General features: G+C 46.3%; 2 protein-coding genes across 3 annotated transcripts in view; both read left to right on the plus strand.

The window, feature by feature from the left end:
- ak8 (adenylate kinase 8) overlaps nucleotides 1–9,759 on the plus strand; it is a 16,105-nt gene extending 6,346 nt beyond the window's left edge. Inside the window, exons 7-15 of the mRNA XM_049579770.1 lie at nucleotides 3,036–3,117; nucleotides 4,594–4,665; nucleotides 4,956–5,156; nucleotides 5,968–6,090; nucleotides 6,713–6,802; nucleotides 7,416–7,557; nucleotides 8,835–8,915; nucleotides 9,291–9,420; nucleotides 9,528–9,759. Of these exons, the coding sequence (XP_049435727.1) occupies nucleotides 3,036–3,117; nucleotides 4,594–4,665; nucleotides 4,956–5,156; nucleotides 5,968–6,090; nucleotides 6,713–6,802; nucleotides 7,416–7,557; nucleotides 8,835–8,915; nucleotides 9,291–9,420; nucleotides 9,528–9,617 (1,011 nt within the window). The 3' untranslated portion in view covers nucleotides 9,618–9,759. The remainder of the gene's footprint in view (nucleotides 1–3,035; nucleotides 3,118–4,593; nucleotides 4,666–4,955; nucleotides 5,157–5,967; nucleotides 6,091–6,712; nucleotides 6,803–7,415; nucleotides 7,558–8,834; nucleotides 8,916–9,290; nucleotides 9,421–9,527) is intronic.
- Nucleotides 9,760–13,938: 4,179 nt separating this feature from the next.
- ddx31 (DEAD (Asp-Glu-Ala-Asp) box polypeptide 31) lies at nucleotides 13,939–27,520 on the plus strand. 2 transcript variants are annotated; one of them, XM_049579722.1, is made up of 21 exons: nucleotides 13,939–14,002; nucleotides 14,892–15,013; nucleotides 15,318–15,473; nucleotides 16,037–16,149; nucleotides 16,324–16,399; nucleotides 16,550–16,593; nucleotides 18,247–18,317; nucleotides 18,530–18,639; nucleotides 18,740–18,781; nucleotides 18,928–18,992; nucleotides 19,447–19,566; nucleotides 20,050–20,156; nucleotides 21,387–21,613; nucleotides 21,735–21,887; nucleotides 21,973–22,032; nucleotides 22,120–22,170; nucleotides 22,672–22,811; nucleotides 22,979–23,063; nucleotides 25,907–26,018; nucleotides 26,111–26,393; nucleotides 27,140–27,520. In XM_049579722.1, the coding sequence occupies exons 2-21, from the start codon at nucleotides 14,900–14,902 to the stop codon at nucleotides 27,264–27,266; spliced, it is 2,256 nt and encodes a 751-aa protein (XP_049435679.1). In that variant the 5' UTR covers nucleotides 13,939–14,002; nucleotides 14,892–14,899; the 3' UTR covers nucleotides 27,267–27,520. The 2 variants fall into 2 exon arrangements, with proteins under 2 accessions (XP_049435679.1, XP_049435680.1); XM_049579723.1 differs by having other exon boundaries at nucleotides 13,951–14,002; nucleotides 14,866–15,013.
- The last annotated feature ends 403 nt before the right edge of the window (nucleotides 27,521–27,923 follow it).

Raw genomic sequence — 27,923 nt, forward strand, 5'->3', positions numbered from 1 at the left:
AGTGTTCACTTAAGAGGTTCTTCACATCCTTTACGTGGTTCTAAAGTTCCTTTAGGAGGCTCCATTAGTGAGGAGGTCTTGTGGGTGGGTCTAGTGGTCCTTGAGAACGTTCTAGTGGACATTTGGGAGGACTGAGAGTTCCTTTATGTGGTTCTAGTGTGCTTTTGGCAGGTTGTAGCAGTCATTAATGAGGTCCTTTAAGATGTTCTAGTGGTCCATTAGAACATTGAAGTGGTCACTGGGGAGGATCAGGGGTATATTTAGGTGGTTCTAATGTTCCTTTAAGGGGTTCCATCAGTGGGGCTCCATTAGGTTGCACTAGTGATCACTCAAGAACACTGAGAGTTCATTTAGGTGGTTCAAGTGTGGTCTTAGCTGGCTGTAGTGGTTATTAATGAGGTTCTCAAATGTCCTTTAGGATGTTCTAGTTGTCCATTTAGTGTTCACTGGGGAGGATCGAGAGCTCATTTAGATGGTTCTGCTGGTCCTTTAGAACATCTTAGTGGTGATTTGGGTGGATCAAGAGTTCACTTAGGTGGTTCTAGTGTTGCTTTAGGAGGTTCCATGAGTGGGGAGGTCCATTAGGTTGCACTAGTCTGCTTTTAGCAGGTCGTAACATTCATTAAGGGGGTTCTCCATATTTTTTGGTGGTTCTAGGAGTCCTTTAGAACGTTTAAGTGGTCACTTGGAAGGTTTTAGAGTTTATATAGGGGTTCTAATGTTGCTGTAGGAGGTTTCATGACATGGGGGTCCTTTAGGATGTTGTAGTGGTCCTGTAGAACATTTTAGTGTTCACTGGGGAGGATCGAGAGTTCATTTAGATGGTTCTACTGGTCCTTTAGAAGGTTCCCTCTGTGCAGAGGTACATTAGGTGGCTCTAATGTGCGTTTAGTAGGATCATTAAAAAGCCCTCGAGGCCCTTTAGGATATTCCTGTTGCCACAGGGGAGGGTCAGATGGTCCTGTGGGTGGTTCTAGTTTACCTTTAGCATGTTCCTGTAGTTAGTATTGAGATGGTTCTCATGTTCCTTTAGCGTTTTTAGCATTTTGTGGTCATTAAGAACACTCAAGGGTTCCGGTAGTGTTTGTGTTTGTATGGGAGGTTCTAGTGGTCACTAAGGACTGTCTGGAGGTTTTAAGGAGGTTCTAGTTCCTGTAGGAAGTTGAAGTGGACTTTATGGGTGATTTGTGTGGTAACTGAGGAGATTCTAGCTGTGTTTTAGGGAGTTCTTGTCTCCTCCAGGATGTTCTGGTGATCACAGAGGTTCTAGTGATCCTTCACCCAGTTGCAGTGATGACAGAGGAGATACTGGTTCTCCTTTGGGTGGGACCTGTGGTCACTCAGAGACTTGTGGTCCTTTAAAAGGTTTTTGTACAAGCTGTGAGTCAAGTTGAGGGGGCGCCTGAGGTCCTTCAGGTGGTTTTTGTGGTAACTGGGGGGTTCTGGGAGTTCTGTATGTGGCTGTTGTGAACATTGAGGAGGTTCCTGTGGTTCAGGAGGTTTAAGAAGTCTCAATGGTGGTTCTTATTGTTCTTCAGGCAGTTTTGGTGGTCCTGTAGGAGGTTGCAGAGGTCTGGAGTAACTCTAGTGTTCCTTCAGGAGGTTCTGGATGTGTTTTAATAGTGTTCCAGATTTATAAACACAGAATGTGTAGTTAATGACAGTTCAGAGGTGATGTGTAGTTCTAGTTGTGTGTTCCTGTCGGACAGCAGAACAGTCTGAGCTCCAGTTAAAGAGTTGAAGGGTTAAAGTAAACTGCTCTGGGATCAGACCAGTTCTCCCACAGCTGAACGCATAAATTAGTGTCACATCACACGGAGCGTCAGTGTGTGTGTGTGTGTGTGTGTGTGTTACACAGTGTGTGTCGGGTTCATCCTGGGTGTGTTAACGTGAAACCTACAGCAGTGTCATCTGATGAAGACTCATCTCTAATGAACTCCTGAGAGAGTTTACCACGACAAAACATGTCTGTCACTTCCTCTGCTTCATACTCATCCTCAGTCACACACACTCATACTGTCTCTGTGTGTGTGAGTGTGACACAGTGTGTGTTGTCAGGCTCTCAGTGATCAGCAGTAAACAGTCGTTCAGCTTTCGTCTCTTCCTCTAAACTCTACAAACAGCAGCGTCTTTCAGCCTCCAGCCTTCAGCGTTTAGCTTCAACGTTTAGCATTTAGCATCAGTGTTTAGTGTGTGTTTGTGTGTGTGTGATTAGTTGCTGCTTTCATCTGTTAATGGCTGTTTTTGGCCGCAGGCTAAACTCATCACACACACACACACACACACACACACACACACACCAGGGACTGTGTGTGTGTGTGTGATGTCTTTATCTTGTGTCTGTCAGTGTGAATGGAGGAGAGGAGGATGATTGACAGCTCCCATCAGGACCCCGCCTCATCCTGTCACATTAAATACTGAATACCTGTCTGTCTGTCTGTCTGTCTGTCTGTCTGTCTGCGTGTGTGTGTGTGTGTGTGTGTGTGTGTGTGTGTGTGTGTGACAAACGTCTCAACACTGCTGACTGAGTTGTAATCATGTACAAATCAAATATAGAAATGATAAAAAATGTTGTCAGTATTTTAACTCTTTCCTGCTCAGGGTTAAAACTTGATTAATAAACATAATGAGCTGATGTGTAACCGCACACTAACTAATGTTTGATGTTGAAGTTGGATCACTTCCTGTTAATATCCTCACCTAGATAATTTAATAATGCTAATATTTAAATGATTGACTGATAATAAAGTTTTGTCTGCTCAGTTTTCTATAAATCATGATTTGGGGCAGTGACTTTAAAGGATTGATTGTTTATCCGATTATGAATGAGACAAGAACGAGCGAGCACACACAGCACACAGACCCTCGGCCTCACTCTCCACCTCCACAGGTAAAACTATAATGTTGTCAGAACAGACAAATACATAACACAGTGTCAGGGGGAGCTCATGGACATTAAGAAGAAACACCTCTAACAACACTGTGTGTGTGTGTGTGTGTGTGTGTGTGTGTGTGTGTGTGTGTGTGTGTCACAGGGCTGGGTGTTGGAGGGAATCCCTCAGACTCGTCTGCAGGCTCTGAGTCTGCAGCAGGCCGGAGTCCTCCCTGAACATGTTGGTGAGAACAAACTGTCAGAGTCCTGCACCGGTCTGTGTCTGAAACCCCCCCCCCCCCGACCGAGGTGGGTAGAGTAGCCAAATATTGTACTCAAGTAAGAGTACTGATACTTTAGAACAATATTACTCAAATAAAAGCAAAAAGTAGTCATCCAAATAAATACTTAAGAGTAAAAGAGTATTTGGTGAAAAAACTACTCAAGTACTGAGTAACTGTTGAGTAACGTCTGATTTATTTGTAAAATAATAACATGAACGTAATCAATCAATCAAAAATAATAATCTGCAAATTCATGTATTTTAAACGATACCCCTTTAACTAAAACAAAAATAAATTAAATCTTTACAAACGCAACATAAATCAAGGCACAAGAAACACAAATATATTCTTATATATACTGTACATATATATATATATATATGTAATTATGGGGTCCATGTCATTGGTCCGACATCCCATTAGTCCGACGGTCCGTGGTGCTGAACGGCTCCCGGCGGGCGTATTTCTGCCTTGATGGTGCGCCGTGACTGGCTCTGGGTCAGCTGGGAAAGGCTTGAGGTGGAGCAGGCTCACAGCTTATGTGTTTGCCACTTTCTTTTTCATTTTAACCCACACCATGATCTTTTCCTGACCCTAACCAAGTGGTTTTTGTGCCTAAACCTAACCAGACCTTAACCACAGGGCATCATGATGATTTCGGAACAACGGGACTTCGGAACAATGAGTATAATATGGTCGGAACAATGGGCAGTTCCCGTAATTATGTACTCAGAGGTGGGTAGAGTAGCCACATATTGTACTCAAGTAAGAGTATTGTTGCTTTTAAACAATATAACTCAAGTAAAAGTAAAAAGTATTTTGCATTAAAACTACTCTGAAAAGTACAATTTATCCAAAAAGTTACTCAAGTAAATGTAACTGAGTAAATGTAACTAGTAACTACCCACCTCTGCCCCTGATCAACCCCCCCAGGCTCCAGTCCCTCACATGAAGCTGGTTCTCCGTTCTTGAATTGGACGTCTCTTTGACTGGATGGTGGAAACATTCAATCACTGCCAGGTTAGGAAACATGTTAGCATGCTCCTTCCACCACCATCAAACCTCCAAAGGATCCCAACTCCATGTAGGCTGCCACCTCACCCTCAGGCTGCAAAGTGTCATGGCTGGAGTCCTCCACGTCGGTGACCAATGTGACCACGGGGTCAAAGGTTACACTGGTGTCACTGACTTTTAAAATAAAAGCAACTGTCAGAATATTACACAGATACTGCACACCTTTTTACTGCGTTTTATTCTGAAAAATAAGAAACACTTTCCTGTTCCCAGCTGCTGCCCACCTGGAGTTTTACTCGTTACACACTCATCAGGTACCCGACCCGGTGCAGGACTCTGTGTCAGTGATCGTGTGCTCATACACATTTACAGTATGTATATGATATATACTCTGTGTGTGTGTGTGTGTGTGTGTGTGTGTAGTACTGTTGGCAGCTCCTGATGACGTGTTGTTGGAGAGGAGTCGGGGGAAACTTGTCGACCCTCTGACAGGAGGTGAGTCCAGTCCAGAACACACCCATCCAGAGACCGAAGATAAACTGAGACGTTCCGCTTTAGATTCATTTCCTGTATCTGTGTCTCATGGGTGTCATTACTGCCCCGCCCCTTTAGGAGCGTAGCTGTGGTCCTGAGTTTATTCAGTCCAATGAAACAGTCAAAGAAAAGTGAGCAGTGCTGATGATGTAAATCCAGTGAAACTGTCCAATCAGATCCTCAAAGAAACAAACATACCTGCTGAATGCTTTTAAACTGTGATTACTTATGATGTCACTTCCTGTCTGGAGATGTTTACCATCAGACCTTCATCTGGCCGGACGACGACACGGTCGCTCAGCGTCTGGAGGAGGGACACCGTCCATCAGAGACGCAGCTATTGGCTGAGCTGCAGCGTTACCGCTGTGAGGTCACAGGTCTGAGCTCCGCCTATCAGCACGTCCTGAAGATCATCAACGCCGACCAACCACACGCTGACGTCTACCAACAAGGTACACACACACACACACACACACACACACACAGACATCTACCAACAGAGTATGATGTCATCATATAATGATACAGATCCTCAACATCATAAAAATGTGGTTCTTTATGATGCATTATAATAACTTATGGTCAGAATACTGTAGTCTTATATATTGGTGTCCCTCAGGGTTCAGTTTCAGGTCTCTGTAGACTTCCTGTTTGTGGTCAGATTTTTGGAGATCTCCTCCAGTATGCAGACGATTCACTCATTTATATGTGAACATCTTCTCTTTAGTATTAAAGTCTGGAGGATTCATTCTGTTGAAGTGTCAAACAAACACTTTACTGTTTGTCTCTGATGTAAATCTTCTGTATGTGACGTTCAGAGTGTTAATAATAACTAACCTTTACAGTCTATGTAAAGATAGAGAGGCGTCCTGTGCAGAGAGTGAAGTCACACTCCCTCTGTGTGTGTTGTGATCTTTGCTTCTTTATCAGTTGTTGTCGTAGACGGTCTGGTGCTGCATGCATGTTAGTGCATGTGTCTGGTCAGCCAATCACTGCTGCTCTGCACTGAGCGCATATGGTGGTTACCACTGATATCAAGACAGTGAAGGCACCGAAATGTGGCGTCCACCCGTGGACTCTCCCCTAGTTAACACTGTTAGCGAAGGGTTGGGTATCGTTTGAATTTTATCCATTCTGCAGTTCTTATCAGTTCTGATTCCAACATGGTAAAAAAAGCTCCTTTAATCAAGAATATTATTCTCTATAACGAGCCGACAATCATTTAGTCAGGCAGTTTTACTAAACTCTGTGTGTGTGTCTCAGTGCTGGCTTTCGTTCGGACTCGTCGTCGTTCCAGAACTCCCAGAATCCTCCTGCTGGGTCCGCCGGGGTCGGGGAAGAGTCATCAGGCCAAACTGCTGTCAGCGAAATACAAGATGGTGGATGGTATGCGCACACACACACACACACACACACACACACACACACACACACAATGACACTGTCCTTGATCCATTTATAGACAAATCCAAAGAGTGGAAGAAAACAAGTCAGCCATCGTCACGATATATCACAGTCATGAATGTAGAGCTTCTACATGTAGAGAGCAGATCTCCAGAGCTGTGAGTCAACAGGAAGTATCTTTATGTCTTTATATTGTCGGGACTGTGGGTCGTTCAGCTCGGGATATTTCTCAGCCTTAACAACGAGTTTCTCCTCATCCATTCCTCGTCACACACGAGACACAGCTACAGAGTTCTCTTTATGCATCCATGGTGAGGAGAGGAGTCGAGCTGCTACAGGAGCTGGTCTGAACAAGCAGAGTGGGAGTGGGGGAAAATACATTTAATTCAGAGGGCGGCGACAGTTGACAGGAAGTGCTGCGGGGCGGGACATCCAGGACGTGCATGTGTCTAACTGGCAGTGTGGGGTTGTACATTGAATAATAGGAGCTTATTTTTGGCACGCAGCATTCAATGCCGGTGTGTTTTGACCTTGACAGTATCTGGTTAACACCTGAACTGTCTGTCTGTCTGTCTGTCTGTCTGTCTCTCTGTCTGTCTGTCAGTGTGCTGTGGTCAGCTGTTGAGGTCTGTAGCAGCTGCTGGTTCAACTCTGGGAGAAGAGATCCAACCATACCTGGATGATGGGAGACCAGGTAACACGCACACACACACACACACACACACACACACACACACACACACCCTGTCTGCTGCAGATTGATTGGTCGTTTCAAGTGGAAATGAAACAGTTTGATTCCTGTCTGTATCCCAGCAGCCCCTGGGGTTTTCAGCTCATCATACATACACACACGCACACACACACTTCCTCCCCCATCACTCTTCACTCTTCACTCCTCAGCGTCGTCCACGGTGGATCATGTGACAGCTCTGTGTGTGTGTGTGTGTGTGTGTGTGTGTGTTTGATCACAGCAGCTGTGTTTAATAATGAGCAGAGACACGTTCAGATGTCTTCATATTAAACAGGTCTGTACATCAGTGTTTACATCATCAGCCGCAGACTGAGCCACGCAGGAAGTAGAATGGATGAAGTCAAACATGTGGCGGCCATGATGCTGAGCGCCGTGTTGTCTTCTTCATGGTCACTGACACACGAAGCAGCGGACATGTTGTACAGACAGAAGTCAGACTGACACAAGCTTCACATTCACTGCAGTTGTTAGGACACGTCTGAGGAGCTGCACAGTTGATCTGTTGTTGTTGTAACTCATTATTGATTATTGATGATTGATGAACGTGTGGGTGCAGTCCCAGACTCCCTGGTGCTTCAGGTTCTGGAGGAACGTCTGAGCCGACTGGACTGCAGCTGCAGAGGATGGATCCTTCATGGCTTCCCCCAAGACCTGCAGCAGGCCCGGATCCTGCAGGAGTCCCAGCACCAGCCCAACAGGTTCTGTTACTGGTAGTAGTAGACTGGGTCATACTGAGGGTGTTGTTGTTGTTGTTGACGCCCAAAATGAGCTGATGTTTTCATAACCACAGAGTCCAGAGGTTTGTTTACCCTCTGACTTCGTTAAGTCCAGTTCAGACCAAAGATTGTTGACGAGACGAAACTGTTTTACAACTTCTCAGAGAAAAGTGTCAGTGGTGTGAACTGGCCCGTCTGAGCTGGACTCAAGCCGGCTGATGGTGTCACCTGACACTCAGCTGGTTTTAAAGCATGTCACCTGTTTCAACAGCCAATCAGCTTGTAGTTAAGTCAGCTGGTCAAGTCAAAATGACCGCAGACGGCGTGTTGGCTTGCTGCAGCAGGTGCTCCTCTGTTTCTGTCCTCACGGTGTGCCGGTGTCAGACGGTGGGTCGCTGCTGCTGCTGGCTGTATGTGCTTATGCCCCGCCCACACACACATTCTCACTGACTGATGAACTGGCGCTGGTTATTTATATTATTGTGGCGTATTGATTATGAATACAGTCCATCTGATGCTGGTTTTGTTTCATCACTGTAGCCAGTATCTCACTATCACTATCCTCATTCAGATTTTAAGAAGCTACAAATTATATTCAGCCACAGAATAAGTCTGAAAAGCTGCAAATCAGAACGAAGTACAGAGAGTTGATACGCCGTCTCATGGCGGTCACTTCCTGTCAGCGTTACAGATCAGAAGCACAGAGAGTCGTTGACTAGAGACGATACGCCGTCTCATGGCGGTCACTTCCTGTCAGCGTTACAGATCACAAGCACAGAGAGTCGTTGACTAGAGATGATACGCCGTCTCATGGCGGTCACTTCCTGTCGACGTTACAGATCAGAAGCACAGAGAGTTGTTGACTAGAGATGATACGCCGTCTCATGGTGGTCACTTCCTGTCAACCAGCAGCTTTTGACAATGTTACAGAACAGGGCGTTCACAGTAGTTGTTTGTTTCAGCTTGTCTCGTTGTGAGTCTTTGGTCTGAACTGACGGACCAGTCACTGATAATAACTGTATATAATGTTGTCTACACACACACACACACACACACACACACACACACACATTTTAAGTGCTGATGAATATTTGATGTTCAGTATAAATATTCAGTCTAATGGCTGCTGCTGAACATTAACTGAATACAAATAGTCTTTAAATATTCAGAACTCTCGCTGTGACGTTAACCTGCTTATTAATTATGTTACTGACTGGGTGTGACCTCTGTGTGACCTCTGTGTGACCTCGTCTCCTCAGAGTTTTCTTCCTGGAGTTAACAGATGACGTCTGTCTCGAGAGACTCACTCTGAGAGCTACAGATCCAGTCAGTGGACAGAGGTCAGTGTTTCCAGTTAAACCAGTAAACTCTCCAAACTGGGCTCAACCCACAGAGCTGTGGTTTAAATGAAGATCTCACAGGTTTGTGAACGAAGCTGCAGACATAAAAAATATTTCCATAAAAGCACAGTTTGAGTCTGTGGAGAACAGACACGCTCAGTGACATCAAACATCATCTAACGTTAGCTTGCTAGCTAAAACACTAGCAAGCTAACGTTAACATTCACTAGCAAGCTGTCTTCCTCCTAGCTATGGCGGCACGTTTTAATCAGCACTGACGTGGTGTACGTTTGGAAGAAGTTTGTCAGAGGGACATAGTGTACTACATGTGATTTGAGACACACCCCCAGGTAAACGTGTCACTTCCTGCTGCAGGTTCCACGCTGTGAGTCGCCCGGCTCCGACCTCTGAGGTCCAGAACAGACTGAAGATCAGACCTGAGGACAGCACACACACTGTGACACACACACTGAGTCAGTACAGGACACACACCGCTGCCCTGCAGGTACACACACACACACACACACACACACAAACTGCTGAAAATAGTCCCCAACAAAGCCACTATTTCCTCCTCTGTGTGTGTGTGTGTGTGTGTGTGTGTGTGTCCAGTTTGTGTATCCAGGTGCAGGTCATATTGATGCTGATCAGGATCCTCACTCTGTGTTTGAGGCTCTGGAGAGCAGACTGACAACTGACTGACAGGAGGACTCACCTGTACACACACCTGAACACACCTGGCAACAGGTTGGATAGACAGGAAGTGAAGTCACTACTGCACCTCTCTGAACTGTTCACACTCTTTTCTAAATGTTCTAAGTTTGTTTTAACATCAATAAAATCTTGTTCCTTTATCAGAATGTAACCGACCTGTTGTTTAAAGACTTCTCCACAGATGTGTCGTCTCTCTGTAACGTTATAGATCATTGACATGATTCATAGATCATTGACATGATTAATAGATTATTGACATGATTCATAGATTATTGACATGATTCATAGATCATTGACATGATTCATAGATCATTGACATGATTCATAGATCATTGACATGATTCATAGATCATTGACATGATTCATAGATTATTGACATGATTCATAGATCATTGACATGATTCATAGATCATTGACATGATTCATAGATCATTGACATGATTCATAGATTATTGACACAATTCATAGATTATTGACAGGATTAATAGATTATTGACATGATTCATAGATCATTGACATGATTCATAGATCATTGACATGATTCATAGATTATTGACACAATTCATAGATTATTGACAGGATTAATAGATTATTGACATGATTCATAGATCATTGACATGATTCATAGATCATTGACATGATTCATAGATTATTGACACAATTCATAGATTATTGACAGGATTAATAGATTATTGACATGATTCATAGATCATTGACATGATTCATAGATCATTGACATGATTCATAGATTATTGACATGATTAATAGATCATTGACATGATTCATAGATCATTGACACGATTAATAGATTATTGACACGATTCATAGATTATTGACACGATTCATAGATTATTGACACGATTCATAGATTATTGACATGATTCATAGATTATTGACATGATTAATAAATTATTGACATGATTAATAGATTATTGACACGATTAATAGATTATTGACATGATTCATAGATCATTGACACGATTCATAGATTATTGACATGATTAATGAGATTCTCTGATCAGGTGACGGTCAATATGTTTCAGGTCGTCCGTCCTCGTTTCTCATGAACACAATATCTCCAGAACAGCCTGAGGAAAATCTCTTCTTTGGCACAAACATTCACTTTAAGTTGAGGATGAACTGGTTAGATTTTGGAGGTCAAAGGTCACAGTGACCTTCTGTCCATCTTATTCCCGTGAACTCAAATTTGGCACAAATGTCCACTTGGATTTTAGAATGAACTCTGTGCTCATGAATTCTGTTCATTTATTGTCAGAACTGTAGATGAGCAGATGTGACAGACATCTGTCACCCTGTGTTGTACAGTGTCACAGTTTCCTGCTGCAGCTCTGAGCTGTTGGTTCAGTGAATGTAACACACACACACGCACACACACACGCACACACACACAACGTTAACCTCTGAACACTGAGCTTTGTTTCAGCTTCAGAAGACACGTTGGGTCAATTGGGGTTTATGGGTAATGTAGTCCTCAGCAGTGTGTCCAGTATTCACATCTGAAGACAGAAACCTGCAGACAGTTAGTTCACCTCTGACCCTCACACACACACACACACACACACACACACACACACACACACCCAGGGGATGACTCTGTGTGTGTGTGTGTGTGTGATGCGACAGGAGGAACGTCGCCTCAGGCAAACATCATCTTTAGAAAGTGTTCACGTCTCAGAGTTCAGCTCGTCTCTCTGAGAAAATAAAAATACAAAAATATTTCAGAAACATTTAGAACAGACGTCAGTTTGAGAGACGGAGAGTAAACATGTCCAACACTGAGACAGAGACACTGAGAGACACTGTGAGACAAAGACACCACACTCTGTAATATAAAGTCATTGTATTTATATAAATCCTGTTTTTCTGTCTTCGGTCAGAGACAGTTGGACTTTGACATTAAACACGTCTTCAGAGGGACAGTTGAGGTGTTGTAACGTGAGGCTGTGTGAGGTCAGAGTGTTTCCTACAGTAGAGTCAGTCAGCAGGTGGAGTCTGACATGAAGCTCAGTGATGTGCTGAGTGGGCGGAGTCAGTCAGCAGGTGGAGTCTGACATGAAGCTCAGTGATGTGCTGAGTGGGCGGAGTCAGCAACAACATATATTATAGAAACCTAAAAACCTGAGCATCAGTTTGAGTGGACGATATATTGAGAATATTTTCAGGACCAGACTCCACAGATAAAAGCAGTGATTTAACACGAGTGAACTCAGGAGCTGCTGGTCGACTGCTGCCTCCATCAGTCAGTGTGTTTGTGTCACTGAGTGACTTAAGTGAATCTGAATTAACCCTTTAAACACCAAAGTCACTCAGTGACACAAACACACTGACTGATGGAGGCCTGAAGAGAACGGCTTCATTTTTCTGTTGTTACATTAAAGTAAAGCTAAATAAAACTGTGAGACAGACCTCTCTGTCTGTCTGTCTGTCTGTCTGTCTCTCTGTCTGTCTCTCTGTCTGCTGGTGTTTCTTTATATGAACTTTATAAATATGATGTTCTCTAACAGAAATATTAACTGAGTCAAACTACCAAAATAAAACTGAATCAATGTGAGCTGCAGATCTGATTATTAACAAGCTGTGTGTGTGTGTGTGTGTGTGTGTGTGTGTGTGTGACAGATGAAGTCGTCTCTCTGGCAGCTCTCGTCTGATCTAAAAGCAGTTATCAGAGTTATGGCCGCAGTGTTTACTTCAAACCTTCATGTTAAAATATCTCGTTTATCTCGTCCATGATTGAAATCTGCTTTCACAGCTCGCTCAATCACGCCGACGTTTCAAAGTGACGATTTTGGTAAATGACTATAATTAATCCTCCTGAGCGTCGGTTTGAGTCCCAGCGGTGCCGGGCCCCGCTCTTTGATTGACAGCTCTATTTTTAAGTCTTCCTGTCGACGACAGGAAGCGGAGCAGGAAGGAAATGGGACGTGACGGCTGCTGATGTGATGATGGACAGTTTGTCCTCATGTCCTGCGGAGACTGAAAACACTCTGTTCATCCTGACGAGGAGCCTCTGAGCACGGCATCGAACCTGGACAGGAGACTAGTCTGCGGATGGTGGACACTGCTGATAGCTTTGTCCTAATGTGGTGACAGACCGCAGGTCCTCATGAGTCCTCACAGGTCCTCATGAGTCCTCACAGGTCCTCATGAGTCCTCACAGGTTCTCACGGGTCTTCACAGGTCCTCACAGGTCTTCAGAGGTCCTCACAGGTCCTCACAGGTCTTCAGAGGTCCTATATATGTGTGATAACCAGGAGGTCTGTCTCCTCAGGTCCCAGATTTTCTCCTCTGATGAAACTGTTTGGTATCAAAGGCTGAAGTTTAATAAACCTTCAAAATAAAACACTGATCAATAAAACAGTTCACTTTATTTGTCCTCAGTTGAATCAGATTCATTGTGACGTCTGTTTGACCATGAACACACACGTGTGTTTTTATTCAGCCATAAATGAAGCGTCCACAGTTTCTGAGACGAGAGCGTCTGATCAGCTGCAGCGTCAGGTCTGAATCTTTCTCTGGATCGCTCTTCCTCACTGACGAACACTCAGATCCTTCTGTGACACCACCACGTAAAAATACTGAAGCAGCAAAGTGTGAAAAGTTAAAGTCGCGCAGACTGTTCATTTAATATTCATGTAATATTATTTGTTATTTTGGCTTTTTGATGAGCTGAAGCTTATTTATATTGAGCTGTTATATGATGCATCATATTATTATAATAAAGTCCGTCTGTGACCTGAACGTGTCACATGATGCCGTTAGAGGAACATTTCTCTGACGTGTTCCTCCTGACAGGACACATGTAGTCAATTCACTCTGCTGCTCTCTGCAGCCAAACACAGAAAATTTTGATTAAGCTGTGAGTCAGAGAGACGCCCTGTCTGATGACATCATTTTATTTTATTCTGAAATAAATTAAACAAATAAATTAAAAGTAATTAAAACACAGAAATGTGTGTGTGAAGTTCACTGCTGATGTTTTTACATTTGTTCCTTTGTTTATGAACCATCAGCTGATCATCAGACGTTAATTCTATCAGCAAACATTTTGATTCGTGTTGATGCTTAAAAAAAAACACCTGAACAAATGAATGAGTGAATGTGCTCAGATCCTCTGATGCAAAGTCAAATAATTCATTCATTCATTTATTTTATTTCGTTCTGTCTAAAAGAATATCTGAAATAGTTATATTTGAGTTTTTCACAATAAAAGGGAAAAAAGAACCTTTCAAAATAAAACCGGAAGCTCCTGCGCACGGCAAAAAAAAAAAAAAAAAAAGGCTGTGAAGGGGGCGGGTTTTCCGTGACGTAGCAGGAAGAGTTCCCCACGCGTGTTGGGCTCTGTGAGTTCCACGGTGAGTTTTTATTTTTAATGATTTTCTGTGTTTTGTTTGTTTTTCTTCACTTCATGACCTGAAGTTTGTTTACAGGCCGACCGGAAGTTGCCGCTGTTAGCTTGAGGCTAGCATTAGCTGCTGCGCTAAAACAGAGTCTGAGCTACACACACGTGTGTGTGTGTGTGTGTGTGTGTGTGTGTGTGTGTGTGTGTGTGTGTGTGTGTGTGTGTGTGTGTGATGAGCTGATGTTGTTGTCGGTCACTTACACACATCAGTCTTTCTGCAGCTCATCTTCGGCTTATTTACGATGTTTAAAGTCACAGCTAACGATGCTAACCAGGCTAGCTGCAGCAGACTGTACGTCCCGCCAGACTGCAGCCAGAAAAGAGTCATTTTAAGGTGTCGTCACGTGTCAGACATTGAAACACAGGTGACAGAACAATAAAACTGAACCGTGAACACATGAACGAGGCTGCTCTTTAATTCGGCACAAATGAATCAAATGTCTGTGGTTTGATGAATTTATAGATCTGTGTCTGATGTTAGTTTGTTCCACTGAAATACTGAAGTGATTCATTCAGCTTCATCTTAATCATTCACACTGTGTTACAGAGTCCTGGTGTCTCAGCACAGCAGTGTGTCACAGTTTAAAGCTCCTCAAGTTCATGTGAACTCTGGATGCACCACCGTGTCTCTGCTCTGTAACATCTGTAACATCTGTGTGCTTACAGTCAAGTAAAAGCTGCTGAGTCATGATTTATTTTCTGTGGTGCTCACAGGTGACTTTGCACCTTTTTTTGAGTGAAGTTTGGTTCGAGTCTGAAGTCGCTCCGATCGTTTGATCTAAATGTCTCTGACTGAGTGTCTGTGTGTACTCACAGCTCTCACCTGTGTGTCTGTGGATCAGGTGTGTTGATGATGTCATCAGCAGAGGACCAGCTGTGCCTGAACATCAGCAGCAGTTTCTCCTCCTCTTCATCATCGTCAGTGAGGAGGAAGCCTCTGACTGCTCAGCAGAGATGGGCCAGAGTGAGTATCAGACTGTTTCTCATCATCATCATCATCATCACTGTGACATCACATGATGACATCACACGATGACATCACTGTGCGGTTCGGTCCATACAGAGTTATTGATATGTTCTTATCTGTGACGGCTCACCGACACAGTCTGAGGTGGGGCTTTAGGTTTATGCAGTTTTGGACTTTTTATTTAGAAAATGAAAACGTTGATTTTATTTCTGCTGTTTGTAAAGTTCAGAGAACATGATGAATGATCACATGATGAATGATCACATGATTATTAATGTGTGAGTTTATGTTTGACGCTCAGAAGAAGCAGAACGCAGAGAAGAGGAGGATCAGCTCCTCAGAGGAGGAGCAGAAGAAGAGAAGCTCCTTTAAACAGAGGAGACTGAATGACACAGCAGAGGAGGAGGAGGAGGAGGAGGTGGTGCAGACTGAAGCTCCGCCTCCTGCAGATGCTCAGGTAAACACACCTGTCAGAGTCCTTCTTGATCTGTTGAAGGTGAGTTTGCACCATTACCATGCCGCTGTACGCCTGTGGTGCACCGAGTAGGCGGAGTCTGTGTTGTAGCCGCCAGATCTGCTGCTTAATTTGAGCAGTGAGAGCGGCGTCTATGTCACCATGACAACACGGCTCATACAAACACGAACACGTCAGTGAAGATTAATAAAACAGAGAACTGATGATGTCATTGTGGCTTACAGAAAATCATACTGTGACATCACTGTTAATGCAGGTAGTTATTTGTCCACCAGTCGAGCTGCCGTGGTTTTTCTCCTGGAGGTCGACTTTATTGTTTGTTTGGTCAGCTGACAGTCATGTGGTCGCTGCCGCTGGCGGACACATTACGTACACACAGCTCTCCTGGCGCATGCCGGTACACTAAGCTGTTGTGTTTAAAACCAAACGATTGAAACCGTGTGGACGCGAGGAGACGGAGACGTGCAGACTTGTTGTTAATGAAGACACGTGTTCGTCTGATTATTATAATAATTATCACCTTGTTATAATCACCTTCTGAACAGACGGACAGGAGGACACCACAGAAGAAGAAGGACGGAGTGAGAGAAACAGGAAGGAGCAGCATTCACACTTCCTCTCTGTTCAAACACAACCCAGAGATCCCAGAGATCAGCAGGTACACAGCTCCTCCTCTGATTGGTCCACACTGCTGACATCACTGTTTGTCACACGTCTAATCAGTCATCTCCTTATTCTCTTCATTCATTCGTTCATTCCTCCCCCTTCTCCTTTTCCTCCCTCATTCATCCTTCCTTCCTTCCTTCCTTCCTTCCTTCCTTCCTTCCTTCAGACCAGTTGTTTCCCAGTTAAAGGAGAAGATTTTCACCAGTGACTCATTTTCGGACCTAAACCTGCACCCACACCTGGTAACACACACACACACACACACACACACACACACAGACTCATGTTGTTTTGTTGTTTATTGAAATCTGTGATGTTTTCATGTCTGGAAAATAAGGTTATAATCAACGATATGTGTTCTGCACTCTGATTGGCTGGTTTCTGTCCACCAGGTGGCGACACTGAACAAAGTCCTGAACGTTTCCACGGTGACAAGGTCAGTTTAGACACACATCATGTGACGCAGAGCTCTGATAACCTGAAATGTCTCCGATACTGTGACACTGGATCAAATGTCTGCGGGTCGACGCACCAATCAGATTCCTCGTTATTAATGAATAAACCTTAACCTGGAGATCAACTCTTCTTCACTGCTCTAAAAACAGCAGCCTACACCAACATTATCCACCTGCAGAAGCAGAGAGACACCGTTTAGACGTGTGCATGTGCGAGCTCGAGAGGGCGGGGAAGCTGTCAGTCATTTTTAATATGCCCAATCAGAGGCTCACAATTCCCTGCCAGTCAAAAACGTATCAGTTTGTAATTCGGCCAATCACATCACAGCAGTGGGCGGAGTCTGCTCATACCTCTGTACTAAACACTTCATGTTCTGAGTGCACTAAGAACAGCACAGGAAGACACAGTGTTCTGCTGATGAAAGTCCTGTGTGGAATGACGGACACTTCTCACCCTCACCGGTCGCCATCTTTGTGACGTAGCAAACGTCTCATCTTATGACATGGCGGCTGAAGACAACAAGGAGCCTGAGCTGGCTACAGTGAACACCGCCGTGTTATACAGATGTTAGTTCGTCATGTTTTTACACTAAGAACCAAAACTGTTGTTGAATAGAAGCCGTCAGTGATGTTTGTTGGGTCTGTGATGATTTGGTACCGCCAACAATAATGTGAGTAGCTAACGTTAGCTTTGCTAGCTAGCTAACTTGCTCCTAGCTAAGGCAGCACATTTTCATCAGCGTTGACGTTGAGGCATGATAATACTCCACCTTGTGTTTGCTGTTCTCCGCTTATAAAGAAGACAAAGAAGAAGAGAGGTTAGAAAAAAGCTGTTGTCACTTCCTGTAAGAGCAAAACAGCAGTGTGTGATTTGAGACAACACGACCCTGCTGAAATCAGTGCACCACACAGGAAGTATGTAGTGTACAATGTGTACTACACTGACATACACTAAGCAAGTATGAGATTTGAGACACTCAACATTTTAACTAGCGAGCTATGCTAACACTAAATAGCGTCCGTGTATCAACTCCGAGATCGTAACGGAATATAGTAACTTAAACCACCACAAGAGCATGTGTCCTTAGTTTAAATTATTGGACAACGAATCATTGTTATTTGTTTCTGGCTGCCAGTGTTAGCTAGCATAGCTAGCACACTTGCTAACAGCTGAAAAGTTGGTTATATATACTTCAAAATGTTGATTCAAACTAGTAGTAAAGTTTCCTTTCACTATAAACAGTCAAATGCAGATGCAATGCTCACCCTCACGTACAGTGATCTAAACATAAAACTGAGGGTCTGGTACTCTGGTGTTATGTCTCTGTAGGGTTTACCAAGGAATTTAACCTGACTGATGTCGTATAACAGTGACAGTAATCTTTTCACGTTCACAAAGGGTCAGTGGTAAACAGCTGTTTTTTATTTATTTGTTTATTGGACCCGGTGGTGTCAGATCGGTGCTCCGTATCAACCGGTAAACAGGTTCAGGTATCAGAACGTCTCTGTTTAAAGGGACGGTTCACTGACTCACTTCATTTCCTTTGAGATGAACTTTAACCCCAAAACTCTGTGTGTGTGTGTGTGTGTGTGTGTGTGTGTGTGTGTGTGTGTGTGTGTGTGTGTGTTTTCAGTGTTCAGAAACAGACAATTCCAGTTCTTCTGTCGGGACGAGACGCTGTGGTCCGATCTCAGACGGGCTCAGGTGAAACACTTTATTCATACCTTACTGACTGTAGAGATTATATACATAAAGACACCTGAAGGAGACACGTGTCTCTGTGGACAGTAGATTATAAGATGACTCTGTCCTGGGGTCAGCAGTTAAATGTTGGGTACTGACTGTCCTAAGATCAGCTGTGTCTCTCAGTGTGATGACGTTACACTGTCGGTAATGGAGGACTTGTGTCTCTGCAGGTAAGACGCTGTCCTACGCCATCCCCGTGGTCCAGAGTCTGCAGGCGCTGCCGCAGAAGGTCAGCAGGTCGGACGGTCCTCTGGCTGTCGTCATAGTCCCCACCAGAGAGGTTCGGTCTGATAACACACCTGTCCTCACCTCTCCCACCTGTTGTCATCCTTTATCATGTCTCTCTAACTTGTCTGTCCGTCTGTCTCTCCGTCCATCAGCTGGCCCAGCAGACGTTTCAGATCTTCCAGAAGCTCCTGAAGGTAACACAGAGCTCTGGTCTGTCTGATGTTAATGTTAGTTACTGATTCAGGATCAGAAACACTGACTGTAAGGAGACTTTTATTGTGAAAGAGCTGCAGGAAGTGATGCGTTAATGACTGACTCAGGTGTTTCTGTGTCTCTGCAGCCGTTTACCTGGATCGTCCCAGGTGTGCTGATGGGAGGAGAGAAGAGGAAGGCAGAGAAGGCCAGGTACACCACCTGCTCCTCATCCTCACCTCACCTCCTCTTCCCCTTCTTCTTTCTCCTTACCTCTTCTTCTTCTTCTTCTTCTTCTTCTTCTTCTTCTTCTTCTTCTTCTTTTCATCTCTTCACCCCCTCCAGTCCTCCTCTTCCTCCTCTTTATGTCTCCTCACCGCCTCCTCTTCCTCCTCCCATCCTTTCTGTCTAAAGAGCTGACAGTGGTTTTAAAGGTCCTTGAGGAGGCTCTAAGGGTCCTTGAGTAGGTTCTGGGTACCTTGAGAAGGTTCAAGAAGTCCATGAGGAGGTTCTGATTGACCATAAGAAATGTTCCAGGACTGATTCAGGAAGTGTTCGAGGTTCTGGAGAACCTGTCTGTGCTGCAGAGTTCATCTTTAGAGATACTTAAACGTCAGTGTGTGGTGAGGACTGTTGGACTGTTGGACTGATGGACATGTCTCTTTAGGCTCCGTAAAGGAATCAACATCCTGGTGTCGACTCCTGGACGCCTGGTGGATCATATCAAACACACCCTGAGCATCGCCTTCAGCGCTGTCCGCTGGCTCATCCTGGACGAGGCCGACCGGTAACTCACGTTCATAACTATGAAACCTTCTGTTGATATGAAAGTTGTTAGCAGTAAAGTGTGACCTCAGTGTTTAAAACAGGAAGAAGAACTTTAACTTCCTCTCAGTGACACAGATCTGTCTCTTTAAATGTCCTCTGTGTCGTCATAGTAACAGATTTAGCTGTTTGAAGCTTGTTAACATTAAACAGAGGAGGACCCAGAGCGGAGCCCTGAGGAACTCCACCTCACTGCTGTTCATTCTGACAGCAGGAAACTGTCAGCTGAGCTCCGTCTAAGCTCCGCCCACTCAGAATTCATGTTGTTATAGAAACAGGAAGTCGATTTTAGCGGCATTGAAAACATGACAGGACAACTTTACGGGTTTTAAACATCTGCAAACAAGTTTGACAAAGATTTCTGTTAACTGGTGATGATCTGAACTTTAATTTAACAAAGTGTGTGTGTGTGTGTGTGTGTGTGTGTGTGTGTGTGTGTGTTCAGGACGTTGGATCTGGGTTTTGAGAAGGACCTGACCGTCATATTAAACAGTCTGAACTCTACAGGACCGAGCAGACAGAATGTCCTGCTGTCAGCCACACTGAGTCATGGTAAACACACTGTCTGTCTGTCTGTCTGTCTTTGTGTGTATCTGTCTGTCTCCAGGCGCCTCACGGTTACAGTTACAGTTCAGATGGTAACGATTCGATAATAAAACCATTATCAAAATTTTCCCCCACCCCTAGTCCTCATTGTGGACATGTCCTCATTGTGGACGTGTCCTCAGTGTGGGCGTGCCCTCAGTGTGGGCGTGTCCTCAGTGTAGACGTGCCCTCAGTGTAGACGTGTCCTCAGTGTAGACGTGTCCTCAGTGTGGGCGTGTCCTCAGTGTGGACGTGTCCTCAGTGTAGACGTGTCCTCAGTGTGGGCGTGTCCTCAGTGTGGGCGTGCCCTCAGTGTGGGCGTGCCCTCAGTGTAGACGTGTCCTCAGTGTGGGCGTGTCCTCAGTGTAGACGTGTCCTCAGTGTGGGCTTGTCCTCAGTGTAGACGTGTCCTCAGTGTGGGCGTGTCCTCAGTGTGGACGTGTCCTCAGTGTAGACGTGTCCTCAGTGTGGGCGTGTCCTCAGTGTAGACGTGTCCTCAGTGTGGGCGTGTCCTCAGTGTAGACGTGTCCTCAGTGTGGACGTGTCCTCAGTGTGGACGTGTCCTCAGTGTGGGCGTGTCCTCAGTGTGGGCGTGTCCTCAGTGTGGGCGTGTCCTCAGTGTAGACGTGTCCTCAGTGTGGGCGTGTCCTCAGTGTAGACGTGTCCTCAGTGTGGGCTTGTCCTCAGTGTAGACGTGTCCTCAGTGTGGGCGTGTCCTCAGTGTGGACGTGTCCTCAGTGTGGACGTGTCCTCAGTGTAGACATGTCCTCAGTGTAGACGTGTCCTCAGTGTGGGCGTGTCCTCAGTGTGGACGTGTCCTCAGTGTGGACGTGTCCTCAGTGTAGACGTGTCCTCAGTGTAGACATGTCCTCAGTGTAGACATGTCCTCAGTGTAGACGTGTCCTCAGTGTGGGCGTGTCCTCAGTGTGGACGTGTCCTCAGTGTAGGCGTGTCCTCAGTGTGGGCGTGTCCTCAGTGTGGGCGTGCCCTCAGTGTAGACGTGTCCTCAGTGTGGGCGTGTCCTCAGTGTAGACATGTCCTCAGTGTGGACGTGTCCTCAGTGTGGGCGTGTCCTCAGTGTAGACATGTCCTCAGTGTAGACGTGTCCTCAGTGTAGACGTGTCCTCAGTGTGGACGTGTCCTCAGTGTGGGCGTGTCCTCAGTGTCTCTACAGTCGGACCTCTTGCTGTGTTTCAGGTGTGACTCGGTTAGCAGACGTTTGTCTTAACGACCCGGTCAGCATCCACGTGTCTGGCCCCGCCCCCTCTGACCTCACTACCAGCTCGGCTGTGACCTCTGACCCCAGCACAGCCAGCCAATCAGAGAGCTTCGCTGTCCCAGAGGCTCTGAAGCAGTTTGTGGTGGTGGTTCCCAGTAAGGTCAGACTGGTGTGTCTCGCTGCGTTCATCCTGGACAAATGCAAGGTGAGCGAATGAAATGCACACCTGGCTCAGGTTTTTTTCCATCTGCAGCGACCTGATTGGTCACCAGTAGGTCATCAGTAAACGGTCTCCATGACGACAGACTGTTGTTGTTGTTGTTCAGTTTTCACAGAACAACAAACTCATCGTCTTCCTCTCGAGCTGTGAGGCCGTCGAGTTCCTCCACTCTCTCTTCACTTCCGTCCTCTCCGGGCCCTCCACCAATCAGAAGCTTCGGCTCAACTTTGTGCGTCTCCATGGCAACATGAAGCAGGAGGTACGACCGCCGTCTGACGTTTCTCTGCTCCTCACAGTGTTGTCTTGAGCAGCTGCAGTCAGTGTGTGTTTGTTTTCTCCACCAGGAGCGCTCGGAGGTGTTCCAGCAGTTCTCAGAGTGTCGCTGTGGCGTCCTGCTGTGCACGGTCAGCGCTCCTCTTCATCATCACTAACCATCGTGATGTCACGCTGTGTGTGTGTTCTCATTCAAAACAAGATTGTGTGTGTTTCAGGACGTCGCAGCCAGAGGTCTGGACCTGCCTCAGGTCACCTGGATTGTTCAGGTAATTATTCACTTCCTGCTTCAGCCTCATTAATACTCAGTGTTAGATCCGTACGCTGCGTTCAGGTCGTCTGGGTTTGTGAATGTTTTCTGAAAGCGTACGGATGCAGACGAGACGGAGCAGAACCAGCAGAGGCCGTGGAGGCAGCGTGGCGTAGTTCAAGCGAGATTCGACCAAAGACGACGAGAAGGAAATATAAGAAAGTGATGTAATGAAACAAATCAGTGATAGAGAGGCCCGCAGGAAGTGATGTCAGTGTCAGTCATGGCCAAACATCGAATTACAACTCTGACATCTGCCACGTGATGTCACTGGGCCAAAACGACGTTTTCCCATTGACTCACAGTGAAACCTGAACCGCAGTTAGGACATGAGAACCAATCAGAGAGCAGGATTCTCAGTGGGTGTGGTTTGTAAAGTTCTCCTGAACAATCCTTCAGTTACTGCGTAATAACATCTGTGTGTGTGTGTGTGTGTGTGTGTGTGTGTGTGTGTTCACAGTACACTCCTCCGACAGCAGCAGCAGAGTACGTTCACCGTGTCGGGCGGACAGCTCGTATCGGAGCGAGAGGAAGCAGCCTCCTCTTCCTCACCCCCGCTGAGACCGCCTTCATCAACGAGCTGGCCAATCACAACATCAGGTCCGTTGACTGAGAACCAATCACCTTCAGACAGCATTAAAACATGTGTAGAACACCACGCCACTGACATGTAGCACTGTCTCAGTACCACCACAGTACTGGTTCTACTGGTGGTACTGGTCCAGTGTTTCTGGTTCTGACGGGGGGCAGGTCTTGTTGTGTTTCAGCCTATCAGAGATGAAGCTGCAGGACATCCTGTCCAGTCTGATGTTGGATGACACCTACAAGGGGCGGGGCAAATATTACAGTGAGGTAAGACCTTGATTCTCTCGGACTGAGCTCCAGAGGTCCGAAGGGTTCTGACACGTGTGCACACGTCCTCCAGGTGGTTTCAGGAAACGTTCTTCAGGGTCTTCAGGTTCCTAGTGTCTGTGTGAGGTATCAGGGTCTGTCCAGGACTCCTGAAAAGGACTTCACTGATGACTGTGATGTTTCAGGGTCTCAGGTGGTTCTAAGAACCTTTTTATTGGGTTTCATTGGTCCTTCGGGGTCCAGTTACAGCCTTGAGTGAGGTCATGTGGGGCCCCTCTGGGTTTTGAGTTGGTTTGTGGGGTCTGTCAGGTGGTTTACACGGCTCTGAATCAGGTCCAGGGTCTTTGGGGGCTCTGATTGGTGCATTCTTTCAAGGTTCCAGTTGTTTAAGGGGACTTCAGGGTTCTGTGGTGTTCTGAGGGTCTTTGGAAGGGTTCCAGGAGTTCTGCTCTTCTGAGGGTGAAAACATACTGGCAGTGAACGCTGCGTCTGTTATTTTCTGTGTACAGCGCCGCACTGATAGCAGCTAGACGTACGTCAGTGCTTCTGGACGCACCGCCACTTGATGCCACTGTCCTGTTTCCAGCCTCGCCACTCGCTCTCTGCTGTACAGACCAGCTCCTCACCATGGATGTATACAGAGGACTCTGTTGCAGTGTCTCGTGTGTGATGAGGAATGGATGAGAAGAGACTCGTTGTTGAGGTGGAGATATAACCCGAGTTAAACGACCCACAGTCCCGTCATTATAAAGACAAAAAGATACTTCCTGTCGAGTCACAGCTCTGGAGACAAACCAGCTTTGATGAGCAGCTGTCCTCACATGATGTGAAGCTGATCCAGAGGTGGAGGAAGGACTCATCTTTCAGGAAAAGTAGTAATTACTTGGCGTGGTCACATGTTGACGAGCTGCAGTCCGACGTGTCCAGTGTGTGCTCAGGACGGCATGTGATGTGCATCACATGGTGCGCCATGGTGGCGCCAGCATGTTTTCACTGGGTTATTTTTGATGTGGCAGGTCTTTAAGTAAGTAAACTGTATTTATGTAGAGCTTTCCGGTGACAGAGGTCACAGAGCGCTTCACAGGGACATTATACCACAAGAAAGGAAACAGACAACAAGTGACTGAGTCAGCCACGGTAAAAAAAAAACATATAATTCAAAACACAAAATGTGAATGAAACGCAGATGTGGTGCACACACCTGTCTGATCTGAACAGGTGCATCTTTAGCTGCTCCAAAACAAACCAGAGTCAGCAGAGCATCAGAGCCTGGCTACGGCCACAAAAGCTCGATCACCACGGTGTGAAGGTGAGTGTGAGGGACCGACGACAGTCAGTGACTTCCTGCTGGGTCAGGAGCGACGTTCTGTCTCTGAGTGGCTCTGGTGTCTTCAGAGGACTGAATTCATCACTAACACGAACCAACAGGCAGCTGAGAGTCAGACAGTGAAACCACCTGCTGTTCCTCTGATGCTGAACACAATCACTTTTAAACACTTGTTCTGTTTCTGTGTGAAGACCTGAACGTGTCGGAGTCAGACTGAGGAGCAGCACAACAAAGGCTCCGAGTATAAAGACGGTACAATCAGCGGGGGTGTGTGTGTGTGTGTGTGTGTGTGTGTGTGTGTGTGTGTGTGTGTGTGTGTGTGTGTGTGTGTGTGAAGGATCAGTGCAGACAGACTGACTGAAGCTGTTAGTACAGAGACCTGATGAGTCCTGCAGCAGCTACAGACATTCAAAGCAACCTTTATTTAAACACAGTTTCACAGCTGCAGAAGAAGAAATCAGCGCCGCGCTCAGAGGAACCTCAGCAGGATCTGGGTCTGTCCTCAGTCTGGGTCTGTCTTCAGTCTGGGTCTGTCCTCAGTCTGGGTCTGTCCTCAGTCTGGGTCTGTCCTCAGTCAGGGTCTGTCTTCAGTCTGGGTCTGTCTTCAGTCTGGGTCTGTCCTCAGTCAGGGTCTGTCCTCAGTCTGGGTCTGTCCTCAGTCTGGGTCTGTCCTCAGTCTGGGTCTGTCTTCAGTCTGGGTCTGTCCTCAGTCTGGGTCTGTCTTCAGTCTGGGTCTGTCTTCAGTCTGGGTCTGTCCTCAGTCTGGGTCTGTCCTCAGTCTGGGTCTGTCTTCAGTCTGGGTCTGTCCTCAGTCAGGGTCTGTCTTCAGTCTGGGTCTGTCCTCAGTCAGGGTCTGTCCTCAGTCTGGGTCTGTCTTCAGTCAGGGTCTGTCCTCAGTCAGGGTCTGTCCTCAGTCTGGGTCTGTCCTCAGTCAGGGTCTGTCCTCAGTCTGGGTCTGTCTTCAGTCAGGGTCTGTCCTCAGTCAGGGTCTGTCCTCAGTCTGGGTCTGTCCTCAGTCAGGGTCTGTCTTCAGTCTGGGTCTGTCCTCAGTCTGGGTCTGTCCTCAGTCTGGGTCTGTCTTCAGTCTGGGTCTGTCTTCAGTCTGGGTCTGTCCTCAGTCAGGGTCTGTCTTCAGTCTGGGTCTGTCCTCAGTCTGGGTCTGTCCTCAGTCTGGGTCTGTCTTCAGTCTGGGTCTGTCTTCAGTCTGGGTCTGTCCTCAGTCTGGGTCTGTCTTCAGTCTGGGTCTGTCTTCAGTCTGGGTCTGTCTTCAGTCAGGGTCTGTCCTCAGTCTGGGTCTGTCCTCAGTCTGGGTCTGTCCTCAGTCTGGGTCTGTCTTCAGTCTGGGTCTGACAGAGAACATCTTTACTCTGCTCGTCACCTTGTACTGAAGGTTTTATCATAATCACTGTTACCTCTGGATGATGTGATTGAGTCTGTCTGTCTGTCTGGCTGTCTGTCTGTCTGTCTGTCTGGCTGTCTGTCTGTCTGTCTGTCTGTCTGTCTGTCTGTCTGTCAGGCTTCCAGCAGAGCCTTGGAGCAGGAGACCAGAGAGCGTGCGACGGTCCTTCAGACGGAGTTTGAGAACTTCGTCCACTCAGACGCTCAGTCAGTGCAGAACGCCAAGAAAGGTGCGTCACCTTTGCTGTTTGTTTGTTTGTTTGTTTGTTTACTTATCTGTATACTCATTCTCTGTTGTTGTGTGTCCCTCTGATGTCATCAGCGCTGCAGTCCTTCCTGCGGGCGTACACCACCTACCCCGCCCACCTCAAACACATCTTCCACATCCGCTCCCTCCACCTGGGACACGCCGCCAAGAGCTTCGGCCTCAGAGACGCTCCGCAGGGCCTGAGCGCCACCAGGGGCCCCTCACGCCTGTCACGCCTCGGGGCCAAGAACCACCACAAGAACCAGAACCACAACAAGAACCAGAGCCAGGCCGGCAGTCCGGTCAAGAACCAGGACAAGAACCAGGACAAGGAGGTCAGCAGCAGGAAAGGAAAGAGGTGAGTCTGCTTTGCGTGTGTGTGTGTGTGTGTGTGTGTGTGTGTGTGTGTGTCTGACACGTCTGTTCATTAACACACACACCCTGCGGAACTGACGGACAGTAACACACACACACACACACACACACACACACACACACACTCCTGTGCATAATTAAAGCTGTTGCTCCCTTGTGTGTGTGTGTGTGTGTGTGTGTTGTTGTTCTGTTTGTTGTTGTTGTTGTTATTAGCAGCTGCTCCTCACAGCGGGCCTGTCTGGACATGGCCTGACCACACACACACACACACACACACACACACACACACCCCTTGTTAGTGGTCAGCAGAGACATAATTACCGGTGTGTGTGTGTGTGTGTGTGTGGTGCGTTCAGGTGCTCCTCATGTCTGACTACACGCAGTCACACAGATTCTACATATCTCGTATTTGTAGACGTTGAGTCATGGAGCCATTCACTAATGTAACGCGTGTCATAAATGAGCTGCAGGACGTGTTGGTCACAGGTCAGAACGAACATGCGTGACGTGAACAGACGTGTTCATTTGAGCTCCACAACATCCAAACACAGATTGACTGTCTGCAGCTCCGGAGCCGTGTTAGAGACTTTAGACTCAAACTGTTGATTTGAACTAGTCGTGTATAAAAATTAAACTTTGACTGAGATATCTGATGCATTCTGGGAGTCGTAGTCTCCTTCCTTCCTCCTCACTCCTCCTCTTCCTCCTGGTCTGTGTCCTGGTGTTCAGGTTCTCTCGGAGGGAGCTCAGCCTGGTTCGCTCAGAGTTCTCCAGCGGGTTGGACGGACAAGGCGCCAAGAAGAAGAAGAAGAAGAAGAAGAAGGAGACATTTGGTCAGTCAGCAGAAGAGGAGTGATGAGAAGGAGTGATGAGGAGGAGTGATGAGGAGGAGTGATGAGGAGGTGCAGCAGCTGGAGTTCCCATGAGCAGAGGTGACGACCTGCAGACAGCTGACTGAGACATGACAGACTCTTTACAGGACAAACTGAAGACGTGTTTTTACTGCTGATTTCTTCAGAGTGATGTCATCGAGATGTTTCATGTAAATAACATGTTTCTGCTGTTGGAGGATTTTTTCTTTGTTAGAAAATAAAATGTTATCTGACCTCATCAGGACTGTCTCACCTCACTCTGCAGGTAGACAGGTTCATCTCAGCTGAGCTCTGTCAGTGTTTGTTTGTCTCTGACAGGATCAGACTGTGACTCTGAGTGACATCATTAATGAAAGGATCCCTACAGAGACCAGATCTGTTGGTTTCACCAGAAATCACCAAACACACCAGACTCCATTTAAATAATCAGTCATTTTACCATCATGAAACTCACCTCAGTCACAGTCGACAGAAACAAAATGAAACTCACAGAAACCGTCTCAGTTCATCCTCTCACTGTTCATCCTCTCACTGTTCAACAGTCACCAGCTCTGGTTTGGTTCAGATTAACCCTTAATTCACCAGTTAGCTGTGACAACACGCTGCATCTATACACACTAACATGACTGATTATTTAAATG

The sequence above is a fragment of the Epinephelus fuscoguttatus genome, linkage group LG6, assembly GCF_011397635.1.
Source record: "Epinephelus fuscoguttatus linkage group LG6, E.fuscoguttatus.final_Chr_v1".
Taxonomy (NCBI): domain Eukaryota; kingdom Metazoa; phylum Chordata; class Actinopteri; order Perciformes; family Serranidae; genus Epinephelus; species Epinephelus fuscoguttatus.

What these genes read in the sequence shown, in the direction of transcription:
- ddx31 (XM_049579722.1), top strand. Translation starts at nt 14,900, where the DNA reads ATGATGTCATCAGCAGAGGACCAGCTGTGCCTGAACATCAGCAGCAGT. An exon ending in GGGGCAAATATTACAGTGAG is followed by an intron (nt 23,064 to 25,906) that starts GTAAGACCTTGA and finishes TCTGTCTGTCAG; the next exon opens with GCTTCCAGCAGAGCCTTGGA. An exon ending in AGTGCAGAACGCCAAGAAAG is followed by an intron (nt 26,019 to 26,110) that starts GTGCGTCACCTT and finishes TGATGTCATCAG; the next exon opens with CGCTGCAGTCCTTCCTGCGG.